Source organism: Phasianus colchicus, chromosome 9 (genome assembly GCF_987193195.1).
Source record: "Phasianus colchicus chromosome 9, bPhaCol1.hap1.1, whole genome shotgun sequence".
Taxonomy (NCBI): domain Eukaryota; kingdom Metazoa; phylum Chordata; class Aves; order Galliformes; family Phasianidae; genus Phasianus; species Phasianus colchicus.
In genome coordinates, this window is record NC_143444.1 from 30,163,976 (window position 1) to 30,177,669 (window position 13,694).

The 13,694-nt window shown below is 44.9% G+C and overlaps 1 protein-coding gene across 3 annotated transcripts; it reads left to right on the top strand.

The window, feature by feature from the left end:
- Positions 1-1,584: 1,584 nt before the first annotated feature.
- Positions 1,585-13,692, top strand: USP1 (ubiquitin specific peptidase 1). 3 transcript variants are annotated; one of them, XR_004168352.2, is made up of 10 exons: positions 1,585-1,766; positions 1,956-2,166; positions 3,003-3,126; positions 3,480-3,587; positions 4,045-4,205; positions 4,936-5,648; positions 6,359-6,529; positions 7,609-7,810; positions 11,227-12,091; positions 13,477-13,692. XR_004168352.2 is itself a non-coding variant. In XM_031603658.2 (9 exons), exons 2-9 carry the CDS (start codon positions 1,997-1,999, stop codon positions 11,957-11,959), a joined length of 2,382 nt encoding a protein of 793 aa, XP_031459518.1. In that variant the 5' UTR covers positions 1,585-1,766; positions 1,956-1,996; the 3' UTR covers positions 11,960-12,835. The 3 variants fall into 3 exon arrangements, 1 of the variants encoding a protein (XP_031459518.1); XM_031603658.2 differs by lacking the exon at positions 13,477-13,692 and having other exon boundaries at positions 11,227-12,835; XR_016469384.1 differs by lacking the exon at positions 1,956-2,166 and having other exon boundaries at positions 1,589-1,766.
- Positions 13,693-13,694: the final 2 nt, after the last annotated feature.

Genomic DNA, 13,694 nt, shown 5'->3' on the forward strand with positions numbered 1-13,694 from the left:
AAATGTGTGCCAGGCTGAAGGGCTGGCAAAGAGGTGCAGTGCAGTGTCCTGCAGATCTTGAGGTGAAAAAGTAGCCTTGAGGGTGGAGATGGAGATATGATGAGGGGTGATGGCCTCACACTGTGCCAGGGGATGTTCAGGCTGGGTATTATGAAAAAATTTGTTGAAAGAGTGGCAAGGTATCAGCACAGGCTGCCCGGGGTCACCATCCCTGGGGTGTCCCAGAGCCATGGGGATGTGGCACTGAAGGATGTGGGCTGGGAGTGGATTGGGGGTCCTAGAGGACTAAAACTAACTCCTCTAACTTCCCTGAAAGAGTGGTCAGGCAGTAGAATGGGCTGCCTAAGAGGGGTAGTGGGGTCACTGACCCTGGAGGTGTTCAAAGAACGTTTGGACATTGTGTTGAGGGATATCGCAGAATGGCCAGGGTTGGAAGGGACCTCAAGGATGATGAATCTCCAACCCCCTGCCACATGCAGGGCCACCAACCTCCTCATTTAATGCTAGACCAGGCTGCCCAGGGCCCCATCCAACCTGGCCTTGAACACTTCCAGGGACGGGGCATCCACAGCCTCTCTGGGCAGCTGTTCCAGTACCTATATGGTATGGATATGGTTTAGTGAGAACTACTGCTGCCAGGTGGATGGTTGGACTGGATGGTCTTGTAGGTCTTTTCCTTGGTGTTTCTGTGATTGAAACCTTTTGAAAAATGGGGTGGATATACATCTAAGACCTGAGCATGGCTTAAAGTCAGGTATGAAACAAGTCCTGCAAGATCTCTTGCTGATAAACTCAGACATTTTTTTGCAGGAGTTTTCCAGTGGAGTCACAGATGGAATTGCAACAGCCGTGCCTTGGCTTGGTGGACTCTTCTTGCAGCATAAACTCAGCCCCAGTGCCTAAAGATGTGACTGCTGTATGGCGCTCCTCAGTTCTCACATCAAAAGATTCAAAGATTTCTGACGCTGTGGGGCAACACCAGACGACAGAGCATCGCGGGATGCAAACTTCACGCAGCCGGCTCATAATTCCGAGAAGGAAACAAAGCTTGTGGGACTGCTATGTGAAAAAATCACCGAGGCCGACACTGCTATTGCGTGCGTGTGGAAGCGGAGCGGATGCCGACCCCCAGCGGCGCGGTGCGACGGAGCGCTGAGGGAAGATCGCCCCGCCCCGCCCCGCCCCGCACGGCCGTTACTCAGCGCCGTTCGAACGACGCCGCGAGGGGTCGCGCGCCGCCCGCTGTGATTGGCGGTGGCGGAAAGAGGCGGGACTACGCCCGGACCAATCCACCGCCGCGTGGAGGGGGGGTTATCCCTGCGCAGTGGTTCGGCCCGCCCGCTTCCCGCCCCTCCCCCTCGCGAGCCCCGGGCCCTTGGCCGCGCCGTTAGCGGCGCCCGCGCGCGCACGGGTAGGACCCTGCGGGCTGCCCGCCGCGCTGCCTGACGGAAGCGGCGGACGGGCGGCGCCGGTGCCGCCGATCGGGCCCGCGCCGTGGCTTCTCTCGACTCGCGCGAGCCGCCGGGAGGCGGGCCGCCGCCGGCCACCATGGCTCTTCGAGCCCAGCGGGCGCCGTCCTCGGCTTCCGCTCCGGCGTTTGAGCGAGGCGGCCGCGGGCGCTTGGGCGCGAGGAGGGCTGCGGGCGCGGGTCCTGGCGGCGCGGAAAACGCGCCAAGTTTCCCGTGGCGGAGCGAGCGGCGCCGGGCTGCCCCGTGCGGTCTCCATAGCAACCGGCGGCGGCCCCCGGGCGGAGGCACCATGTAGCGGTGAGGAGAGCGGCCGCGGCTCGCCGGTCAGGCGTCGGGAGGGCCCGGCCCGGCGGCCTGCGGGGCGGCGGGGCCACGAGGGCGGCGGGGAGGGAGCGGGGCGGCGGGCGGAGGGGCGAGGCGGCAGCCGGGGCCGGGCGAGGCGGCGGTGACGCCGTGTGTGTGTGTGCGTGTGTGTGTGTGTGGCAGGTGGCCGCCCCACGCCGCCCGCCGTCGCCGCCCGCCCGGAGATGCCGGGGGTGCTCCCGAGCGACGGCAGCGCGCCGCCGCGGGGCAGCCCGTCCAGGAAGAACCGGCTGTCGCTGAAGCTCTTCCAGAAGAAAGAGGCGAAGAGAGCGCTGGATTTCACCGAGCCGCCGGAGAATGAGCAGAAGGGCGCGGAGCTCCGCGGCGCAGAGATGTACGTAGGGGTGCGGGTGCTGCCCGTTGGGATCCCGCTCTGTGCTGCTGCCGTTTCCCTCTTTCCCGGCCGAGGTTGCGGTGCCGCGAACGTTCCGTTGGCGCAAAGTTTTGGTGCTGGAAGAAAGTTCTCTTCTTTCGATCGGGCGGTCGTGCCGAGTTGGTTAAAGCGTGTTAAAATGCGGCTCGTGGTCTTTGTGAAAGGATATTGGGCCTTCGGGCTGCTCCCGGCGTGGCTGGAAGCAGCAGTTCCTGCTGCCACACAGCGGGCTTCCCCCCGGCTGTGCTGAACAGAGCGGACAGGTGCTCAGGGCCGGGAAGTTCCACCGGGGAGAGGAGAAATGGCCCGATTGTAGCGAGTGGTGGTGAAGGCTTTAAGGCTCGGCTCAGTTGTGTTAGCAGAGGGTCGTTGGTTCGGTTATTCTGCTGTTTATCCTCTTGGTGTGCATCCGGTAATGAAGCGCTGTGGATTTGGAGCAATAGAAAATAAGTAGTGGATGTTTTTTCTTGATGCTGGCATAGGACTGAATGAAGAGTGTACAAAAGTAGTTGAAAGAGATCTCTTCAGTCAGGCTGGTGGGCTGTTTTGCAGGGCAGGCATTGGAAGTGCATGCAGTAGTAAGCATGTGCTCCTGTAAGCCTGTCAGGCTGCCTGCAGCTTGCTAGAGGAGCCCCAGGGAGACTCAGAAACACCGTGACACAGTTTTCATCTGGGTGTTAATCATTAATTCTGTAAGCTGTCTCCTTATCTTCCGTAACCTACATGGTAGAGGCTAGGAGAGTTGTGTGTGTGCATGTCAGGCAGATCTCTTATGCTTTGTTTTCTCTGTTTGACAGTGACCAGGTTGTTCCTGCAGCACAGCCTCCCTCGCTTGTCAGCTGTGAGAAGAAGGACAACATGTTGCCCTTTGTAGGCTTGAATAATCTTGGCAACACCTGTTACCTTAACAGCGTTCTTCAGGTAAGATCACAGTCAGGGGCCTCAAAAAAATCACATTGTTCTGCTTTAGTGCAATGGGATGGGTTTCCTACTCTGACATTATAGAGGAGATGTCCGGATGTTGTATGAAGGGAATCTAATTACAGTGAGGGAAAGAAAAGTGATACCACAGGAAGTGTGTGCACCATAGATCGCTGTGATTGAGTCATCTGTCAGTTTACATACTTGGGCCACCTCCCTGCCATGAGTAATCCCATGCACTGTGCAGCAGCAGCCTTGGGAAATGCAGAGCTGGCTGGGTCCTAAGCATGGAGATATAACATTGAATAATTGGGTTTACCAACTGTTGTCTTGTTTTCCACTGTTGCTTTTAGGTATTATATTTTTGTCCTGGTTTTAAAACGGGAGTCAAACATCTATATAATATCATTTCAAAGAAGAAAGAATTGTTGAAGGATGAAGGAGAGCTAAAAGCGGAAAAGGTAATACATCTCAGAACCTTCATTTCTTTGTAACAGTGCAGGTGAGGCTGTGTGCCAGGGAGGTTCTCAAAATGGAACTGTTTTCTTCTGCTCTTAAGAAGTTGGGCAGTGTTGTTCTCTGTACTATTTCAAGTAAAAATAGGTTTGAATAGTTTTGAACTTGTGTTCAAACTGGAGTGTTCAGAGCATCTGTAAACCTGTAAGCACAAGGCTGAACTGGTTGAATTTCTGTTAAACTTACCATACCTTGTGTCTGTGGGCAAAGAGAGTTTGGGCTTCTAAAGTTCACACTGTGACTTTCATGTTTCTTTTCTGCTGTCAAAAGAGCAATGTATTGACCTGAACTCACCTGTTACTCATTCTGGGGAAAAAAGAAATCTGTCAAATATTTGTTGGATAACTCAGTGGGGGCTGCTTGTTACAGACAAAGCTGCATGTGTCTTCATTCTCATTGCAGGGAAATTGTAAAGAAGATCCACTGGCAAGTTACGAACTGATCTGCAGTTTGCACTCGTTGATTCTTTCTGTTGAACAGCTTCAAGCCAGCTTTCTTTTAAACCCAGAGAAATACACTGATGAACTTGCTACTCAGCCACGAAGGCTGCTGAACACCCTTAGGTACAAATTATCTTAAACAAACACCAAATCTTCACCTAAAGTGTTGGCATCATTATAACTGTACAGTACAGCAGGAGAGAACTGGGGGGGGGAGGGAGTAAATAATTACGGATTTGGGGCATTGTTATGTGATTATACAAAGGAAGTTCTCCTACATTTCAAAGGGGAGGTTTGTGTTTATTGCTGCCTCTACGGTATTATAAGTTTGGAAGTAAGTTTAGATTTTGTAAGAATATAATTGAAACCCAGCAGTAAATTTTAAGCAGTACTTCCTCTGAAGTATTTAAGCATTCTCTTTGACTTGAGAAGTACCACTGCTGGGTTGCAACTTGAATGCATGTTTAAGTGCCCTTCTGTGTAAGGCTGTAACTGCCTCCCCGTGGGTGTTTGTGACAGAAAGGGCTTCTCTTTAGGTGCGGAGAGGATCCCCTCCTGCTTTTATAGCTAAGCTTTCCTAATTTAAGTTTCTACCCACTTTTTCTAGTAGAGATCAGCTCATCTTTGGTACTTATTTACCTTTAATTCCAGTGCCTTTGGTCAGGCACTGGAATGGGCTGCCCAGGGAGGTGGTGGAGTCACCGACCCTGGAGGTGTTCAAAGAACGTTTGGATGTTGTGTTGAGGGATATGGTTTAATGAGAACCATTGGTGACAGGTGGATGGTTGGACTGGATGATCTTATAGGTCTTTTCCAACCTTAGTGATTCTGTGATTCTGTGATTCTGTAATAGAGAGCTCAACCCTATGTACGAAGGCTACTTGCAGCACGATGCCCAGGAAGTTCTGCAGTGCATCCTTGGTAATATTCAAGAAACCTGTCAGCTACTGAAGAAGGAAGAACTGAATAAACTGCCTTTGGAAGAGCCCAAAGCTAAAGTGGAGGAAAAAATTAATCAAAATTCCGAGAGCAATGGAACTGGCCACTCTGCCGAGGAGGAGGAGAATATAGCAAGTAGCCATGTGGGAGAGGTAGCTGAAGATAAGCTGCCCAAAGGAAATGGGAAAAGAAAAAGTGATGCTGAAGGTGGCAATGCAAAGAAAAAATCCAAAGTATCAAAAGAACAAATTGCAGCAGAAGAAAATCAAAGACAAACCAGGTCAAAGAGGAAAGCAACAGGAGAAAAGCTAGAGAATCAAACTGATGCCATTGCCAAGTGTTCTACTGAGAACGAGAGCGCAAAGCCAACACAGAAGAAGTCACGACTTAAATTAAACTGGTTAAAATCCTCATGCAAGCAGCCAAGTATTCTGTCCAAATTTTATAGTCTGGGAAAGTTAACTACGAATTTGGGATCCAAAGACCCAGTGAAAGAGTACGATGACTGTGAGCTTGAAGAGTCATCTGTCAAGTGTGAAAATGGCAACGATATTAAAGAAGATGAACCAACATCTCCTGTGGAAAGCCATAATGAAAAAGGAACTGAAAAAGAACCAAAAAAGGAAGGTTGGTGAACAAGTGAATGGGCTTAAAATTAATATGGTTAAGAAATTACTATGCACAGGAAGTCAACCTTCAGATTGCATTGCAAGCAGAGCTCTCTAAACATGGAGTTACATTTTCAGGAATTGAAAAATATTTTTATGAATTTATTTTTGCATGTTTGTAACTTTCATTTTATACCTTGACTTGTTTAGCTTAGATTATAAAAGGTCTTTCTCTAACATCGTGTAATTGCTGTTCAACATAAAAAATATTACCAGGTTTATATTCTCACTAATATTCTTACTAATGATTGTCATCTCTAGAAATAGGAAGGGAATTAAAAATGTAAAAGAATGTTATTTCAAGGAGAAAACAAAATTAAATCCTATGGGCTATGGATTTGTGTAAAAAAGCAGTATTCTCTCTGTAGCTCCCTGCTGTAGGATGTGTGCTAAGTGGCTGACAGGTATGGATTTTGTTAGTGTCAATAAGAGAATACAACTCTTGAGAGAAGGGGTACAGTAGGGCTTTAAGGTTCCTTCCAGCTCAGCTGTCCTGTGATTCTATGATGATTCTCTGATACTGTGAAAACCACACATGATAAGCAGCTTTTTGGAATCCCTAAGGCACTGTGTCTGTAACACTCGATTTGCCATGAAGAATAGCTGGGTTTTTAGTATCTTTTGAATAAAACACATGTTGGTAAGTGATCTGGCATATACTTTCTCTAGGTACAGAGTTGGCTGTTTTTGAACTAGTGGAGAAATTGTTCCAGGGCCAGTTAGTACTGAGAACACGATGCTTGGAGTGCGAGTGCTTTACTGAAAGAAGAGAGGACTTTCAGGACATCAGTGTTCCAGTGCAAGAAGATGAACTTTCTAAAACTGAAGAAAGTTCTGAAAGTAAGTAACTATCAAAAAGGGGGATTTGTGTTTCTGCTTCAGATAGCTGTAGCGGGAGGACAGTGCCGTGTTTATCAAGGAACACTGCTCTTATTTGTGCTGGTTAACACTGGAGGTTGTTCTGTCATCTCTTGTCCTGATGAACTTCTGACTTTGCAAACACAGCACTGATAACGCAGGTGGATCCAGACAGTATTAAAGTTGCCTCAGGTCTTGATAGGTAACAGGCAGCTTACAGTCCGTACTTACATATGTGTTTTCCTGCCTATAAACAGGTATTTACTTTTTATCTGGGTCTGCCCTTCCCTGATAAAAGATTACTTTAAACTGAAGGATAAGTGGAAGAAATATTTGCGTTTTTCTTAAAATAAATGAAATTTACTTCAGGAATTGATATTTTTCATTATTCCTGGACTGTCGTTGCCTTAACACTGTGGGGAATGTCCCCTGCTGTGTTCCACAGCTGGTAGTGATCCATACTTAGTTTTTAGATAAGCAGAAAGTGCAGCTGCAGTACGTTGTGATGTTCTGAATTCTAAATAAATCACCTTTAGTCCTCATGGACTTAATTCGGAGCAGCTCCCATTCTTTTTACCTTCCCCATTTTTCTGAGGGACTGTTGAGTTAGGTACACTGGTAGTGTCCACATGGAAAATGCTACTGGTGGCAGAGGTAACCTCATTAATGCAGAGGCTGTCGAGGTGAGATGCAAGAAATGGACGGGAGCTGCCTGGTTATTTTGGAAGCTTGCTGTAGGGAATAAAATCCTGGTCTCAAACACATGTGCCTTATTTCTAGACCTGGCAGTGGGATCAGTACACACAACCTGAAGGCAAGCTTTGGGAAGCCTGTATGTTATAAGTAAGAGTATCCATTAAGTGGTGTTTGCATCCTTTCCTGAAATGACTGGGAGAGCTAAATGCACTTTGTTTCACACGTATTGGGGATTCTTTACAGTGTTGTTAGCAGTTCTTGAACACATCAGAACTTGATGCCATCTTGTTTTGGTTTTATTCTGGTGGGATTCCTTGGAAATGTAAAATAATAGCGTATCTGTGAATGTAATGATTCTCTTTCAGTTTCTCCAGAGCCAAAAACAGAAATGAAGACTCTGAAGTGGGCTATTTCACAGTTTGCATCGGTGGAAAGGATCGTGGGAGAGGATAAATACTTCTGCGAGAACTGCCATCATTACACAGAAGCAGAGCGCAGCCTTTTATTTGATAAAATGCCTGAAGTTATAACAATTCATTTGAAGTGCTTTGCTGCTAGTGGCTTAGAGTGAGTATGCCAATACACTATTACTAAACTGTGCTGTAGAAAGAGAAATCGTGTACTGGAAGTGTGTAGGACCTTTGGCACTTGACACATAGCAAACAGGAGCTCACTGATTAGCCACAGGACGCTCTAGAACAAGTGCTACTAACTGAGGTCAACAGCAACATGGTTTGTGAAGTAGCTTAATAGAATCCTTCAAAATAGTTACTTTTTACGGGCAGTTTATTGTGATTTGTTGACAGTAGAATTTGTAGCAGTTGTTAGGAGTATCTTTCTGACAAAGTAGAAGGAAAACTTAATGTGTATAAGGGCTCCTACCCTTTCTTCTCACAATTTCAGGATTGTAACATAGAACATAGGTGGTTTAGTGTTGTAACACTCTCACAACAAGCAGAGCAGAACAAGATAAGTAAGTTGTGCACCTGTCAGAATGTGTCACATTGCTACTGAGTAGCCTTTGATGCCAGATGGAGTGGCTGTGTGATGGGGTTACTCCAAAAATACAACTCAGGTGCCCATCTGAGAGAAAACCTGGCTGTTCTCTTCACCTTGTTCCTACATCTGCTGCTGTGCTTCTACGAGAAGTACCTGGAGCTTGCAGGTTCCCCAGCAGCATGCTGAGTTGCTTACCTCTCCTGTCCTGGCAGCCTTCAAATCCTTGCTTCACAAGTCCAAGACCTGTATGCAGTCTCTTGTGGTCTTCTTCCTGTGCCCTTTGACTCATGTCCTGCATTTCCAGCCAAGTGCTGGCAGCCAGAGGTTAAGGAAGTCAGAGTGGGAAAATCAGACACAGTCCTGGAGACAGTGATGAAGCTGAAACTGTGTTTCAAGAAGATTGCTTCTTGGTTTTTGGCTTGGACATTTTTCTCTGGACAAAACAGTGGCATTTCTGAATATCTTGATTTGGAGTAATAAAGCTGCAAATCAGGTGGGAAAGAGCCAAGGATAGTAAATAAAAACACTGGCTTCCTCTGTACCACATGAACTTACTGCTGTTACAGTGTATTTGGAACTGTAAGCTTTGATGGAGCTTTCCCAAGTTTGCTTAGGTAAACTGGTAATGTTTATGGTAACAATACTGGTTTCCTCAGATGAGACTGCAGTAGTCTGTCCTACAAGTAGTAACAAACTCTTTTTACCTTAAACTAACATTCTTGAACTGAGAATGTTCACATAACTGTTCTCTGTTGAAAACCTTGTCTGCTTCTCAGTTGTGCTCTACTGAGTTTCAGGACAACTGAGTTTTAAATAAGAAATGAAGCAGAAAGTGCTGATAATGTAAATATTTGCTGTTGGTAGAGCTTTGCTCCCTTTTCTAGAGGGTGGTTTGCAAAGTGATTCTTTAACAATAAAGCAGCCACTGTGAAAATGTGCTAGCCTGGGGCTGAGTAATTGTTTGGGGAGGGTGAGGAGGGAAAACACTGGGACTGGCTGCAAACAGACCTGTGCTCAGAAGAGAGTCATGAAGTGACAGGTAGCAGGCTGTATCAGGTGGTTCACTGATTGCTTTCTCTCTTTTAATAACATCTTACCCTAAGGTTTTCTAGTTGCACTTGCTAATTAGCAACAGCAATGCTGATACCATTATGAATCCGTATTTGGGTTGTCCAATGTCTTGTGGGTTAGGATAGTTGCAATAAGATGGCTTATGCCTTCAAAGTTTGGGATAATGTGAGGCACTAATTCAACACAGTGAGAGAAATTCCACTAATTCATGGCTCCAAAAGGTGGAGTTGCAAAGTTGCTTTTCTTGTGTATGAGCCAGAGGAGGCAGGGCACTCGGCACACCATTCTTGTCTTCAGGTTCTTATTAAGAAGATCAAAATCCAATGTGAAAAGATCTCCTCTCTTATATGCTCCTCTTCAAATGTTTTGGATGCTGGATCTTGTCCAGAAGAAAGGTAAAGCCTGCTTGCTAATGCTTTAGGTTAATGTGATTGTCCTGTGAGCTCTGGGTCTGGATTTCTAATCTAGAGCATTTGTAAGCGATTCCTGTTCCTTGACTCCTCTAAATACCTCTTCCTGCCTTTCAGAAGACTTACGCTGTATTATTTCTGTTCATAAACCCTTCTCTTTCTTTCGGTGTGGTGAAATGTTCATGGTGAGCCTATACCTCAGATGAGGAGGGATAGGAATTGATCCGACTTGAGTGACCGAGCACTTCTGTGCACGTGTACGTGCATTTATGTGCACAAGGGTTTATGGGGGTGAACATCAGCAAAACTATTAAAAGCATGGCAGAATCAAGACCAAACCCTGTAAAACAAAAGTAATATCCTGTGACTTTGGTATTTATGTCCTATGTTTTCCTGGGATTAAAAGTAGTTATTATGCCTGCTGTAGGGGCCTGCTTTACAAGGGGGTTGGACTCGATGATCTCTGGAGATCCCAGCCCCTACAAGTCTGTGATTATCTTTTCTTACGGTAAAGCGTAGGTTGGATAATTGTAATTAGCTCTTTGGAAGCTCAGTTTTGGTTTGTCTGCATTCTGCACTCTTCTTCCCTATAAAATCTTTACATCTGAGAAAGACTGAAATCAACTGGGACTCCAGTGTTAAATAAAGAGGTTAATTATGTTGGGCTGATGCAGTATGTAAATCACATAAGCTCAGGTTACATGCAGTAATGCAAAAGAGGTGATGAAGTTCCAACACTTTCTTTCCAAACTCTTCAGAAGTTTTTTATTACAATGAAAGGACTTAAAACTTTTCTCATTGTTCATCTGTGAACTATGAACAAATGCGCAGCAGTTATGGAATACAAGATGCTTTACCCAACTAAATCAGGTAGAATTGTTTAAAGAAACTGATTAAGGTAAGGCAGTTAATGAGGGATTCCTGGCAATAAGTTACTAACTTAATAATCCTTCGAAAACTGTCGTTTGTATTTACTATAGTAAAAACTCAGTCTTTGAGTGACATTTAAGCTACTTGAAAGAAATAAAAAATGTATTCTTGTATTATTATCTTTTTCCATAAACACGGGAGGATGCAAAGCACTTTGCTCACTCTGTCCCTTGGAGGTTGGAATGAATGTTCTCTGATAGCAGGTCAATGTCTGCAAAGAAATACAGTCCCAGAAGCATGAATGATAACCGAGCAATGAAGAGCTCCCTTTTTCACTATTGGATGCTTATTGTAGCTGATAGTTCTCACAAAGGGAGTCTCTTAAGTAGTGAAAATACACAGCAATGGAGCTGAGGTTTAACAATATCCTTACTTGTAAAAATGCCTTCAGTGAACAGGGCTGCCTGGGACAGATGCTTGCGATGAACAAGTAGAAATGTGAGCAGCTTCTCACCTTCAGTTCTGCTGTATGTCTTTAGTATAAGAAAGCAGACTCGATGCCTGGGGCACTTAAAGCTGTACGTGCTGCGTGCTGAAAGCAGCAAGGGGTCTAACTTTGTTTTTCTTCTGAAGGTTTGATTGCTACGGTGGACTATCAAAGATAAACACTCCCTTACTGACGCCACTCAAACTGTCTCTGGAAGAATGGAGCACGAAGCCAACCAATGACACCTATGGGTTATTTGCAGTGGTGATGCACAGTGGCATTACAATTAGCAGTGGACACTACACGGCTTCTGTCAAGATCACAGATCTCAACAGCCTGGAGTTAGACAAGGGAAACTTCATCACTGCCCAAACGTGCGAAACGATTAAACCAGAACCACTGAATGAGGAGGAAGCAAGAACTGTTGCTGAAGACTACGACAACGGTGAAGTCTCTTTTAGAGTCAATGGCAATGCACAGCCAGGTAAAGTTCTGAACAAAAAGAACATGGAAGCTGTCGGACTTCTTGGGGGACAGAAGAGCAAGTCTGACTGTGACCTGTACAACAACAGACCAGCAAACAGCGAGAAGGTTCTCAATATAGTTACTGAGAACAGAAATCCTGAGTCTGCCCCTGCTAATGGAAGTGTGGAGTGCAGCACTGATTACGGCGAGCAGAATGGGGTTGCTTTCAGTGGACTGGAAAACAAAGCTTTGTATGTCCTGCAGAGCCTGAAAGAGTACGAAGGGAAATGGTTGCTTTTTGATGATTCTGAAGTGAAAGTTACAGAGGAAAAGGACTTCCTGAATTCTCTTTCTCCTACATCGTCATCTACATCAACTCCTTACCTTCTGTTTTATAAGAAAATTGTAGAGTGATACTGTATTTTGACTGTAAATATTAAGGACTCGCATACACCTGTTGTCTGGTTTGCATCAGGACTACCTGGAAGAAACAGATGTTTGTTTTTGAAGCTACTGGATTCTACATTTCTGCTCTTTGCATTCAGTGTAAGTGGCTCAACTTGAATTCATAAACCATGACATAGAACTTACTTAACTCACCTAGTTACTTTTACGCTGGAGAATAGTGATATTACCTTTTAGAAATATCAATTTGTATAGCTCCTAAACGATGCCTACAATACACAGTAGTGGGGTTTTAACACAGCTCTAGTTCTCAGACATGCCTCTTGTATTATTAGCTTTTTTTTAATAAAAGTTATTTGTATTCATATTCTGGACTAAATGTATATTAACTAGCAAGTTTCATCAGAAGTTGTGTATTTTTGTAACTTGGGAAGTAATACTTCATATATAGTCTTTGAGTAATCTATGTGGCTTACTGACAAAATGCTCCTTAGCCAATTCTAATACTGCTTTGTGCATCTCCAAGCACAAGAAAAGAGTTTTCACTTTAAAAAAAGAGAATTGAACTTAACAGAAATGTTTGAATGGTCTAATTTACATCTTGTTGCATTGATGTTAAATGGGCAAAGTGTGTAAATAGGTGTGATTAATAATACTTCAAAACAGAGAGTGTGTAGTGTAATTAAAATACTTTTGTACTTCTTAAGAAGAAAGCCCTTTAATATGCATATCTGTTTGGGTGGATTTGGAGTTTAGTGGTGAACGTATAACAGTTAATTTGTACTTAGAGCTCACTGGAAGGTGGGAAAATGAAAACATTTGGCTTGATGCTTTGTTGAGAATGTATATATGAAATAAAAAAAGAACAATATGGTATGCAGTGGAGATGACTAGATCAGACTTCTGTGTTGGGACAGGAAAGAGGGGAAGTGGTTGGGCAGCATTACCAAAAAGGTTGGGAAATTATCTGTCTTAATGAAATAGATGATGAGGGAGTGCTTTATAAAAAGAGCATGCCCTGCTGTTATCTGGTTCTTGTATAGCATGCCCTGCTGGAAAGGACTTGATGACTAGAAGTAAGGCTTGGAGGCAAGGGAAAGAGAAACTAAGGTTGCTGTGAAAAGAAATGACATGTTTGACACAAAGTAGTAGAGATTAAACAATCCCAAGTCACGAACTGGATGCTACAAGGTTAAGCAGTATCCTGTAAGTTGCAGAGAACTAAAAATTGTATGGCATGAGATGTGTCAGTGTCACTTCTGCATGTATGGAATGACACGAAGTGTTGCTGCAGAGACAGACAAGGGAAGATGCACAACATGTGAGTATGCCCTGGTTTTTAGGGTATGTTTAAGCTTTTTCAGATTCAACATAACTAACTTGGAAGGAAAACCACAGAACCCTAGTTTATTCTCCAGTACCTTGTTCTTTGACAATCTTTTATTATACTGTAATATAAACACTGAGTTAACTCATGAAAGTCACATTGGTGTGTCTGTTCTGATAGACCTCTGCTTTTTGTACAGGCCTTGATTTAGCGTTATGCAGCAAGGAAACTTGTGCTTCCAATAGAAAACTGCAGTAAGGGCTGGACTCAACTGGCAGCCTCTCACCTCCTGCTGAACAGCTGTCTGGTAATTACTGCAGAGATGAATTACAAATGCCACGAGACACTGTAACCATACCAAATAATTTCATTGTCTAATACGAGTATCCACATTAAAGAGAATACCAAAACAGAACT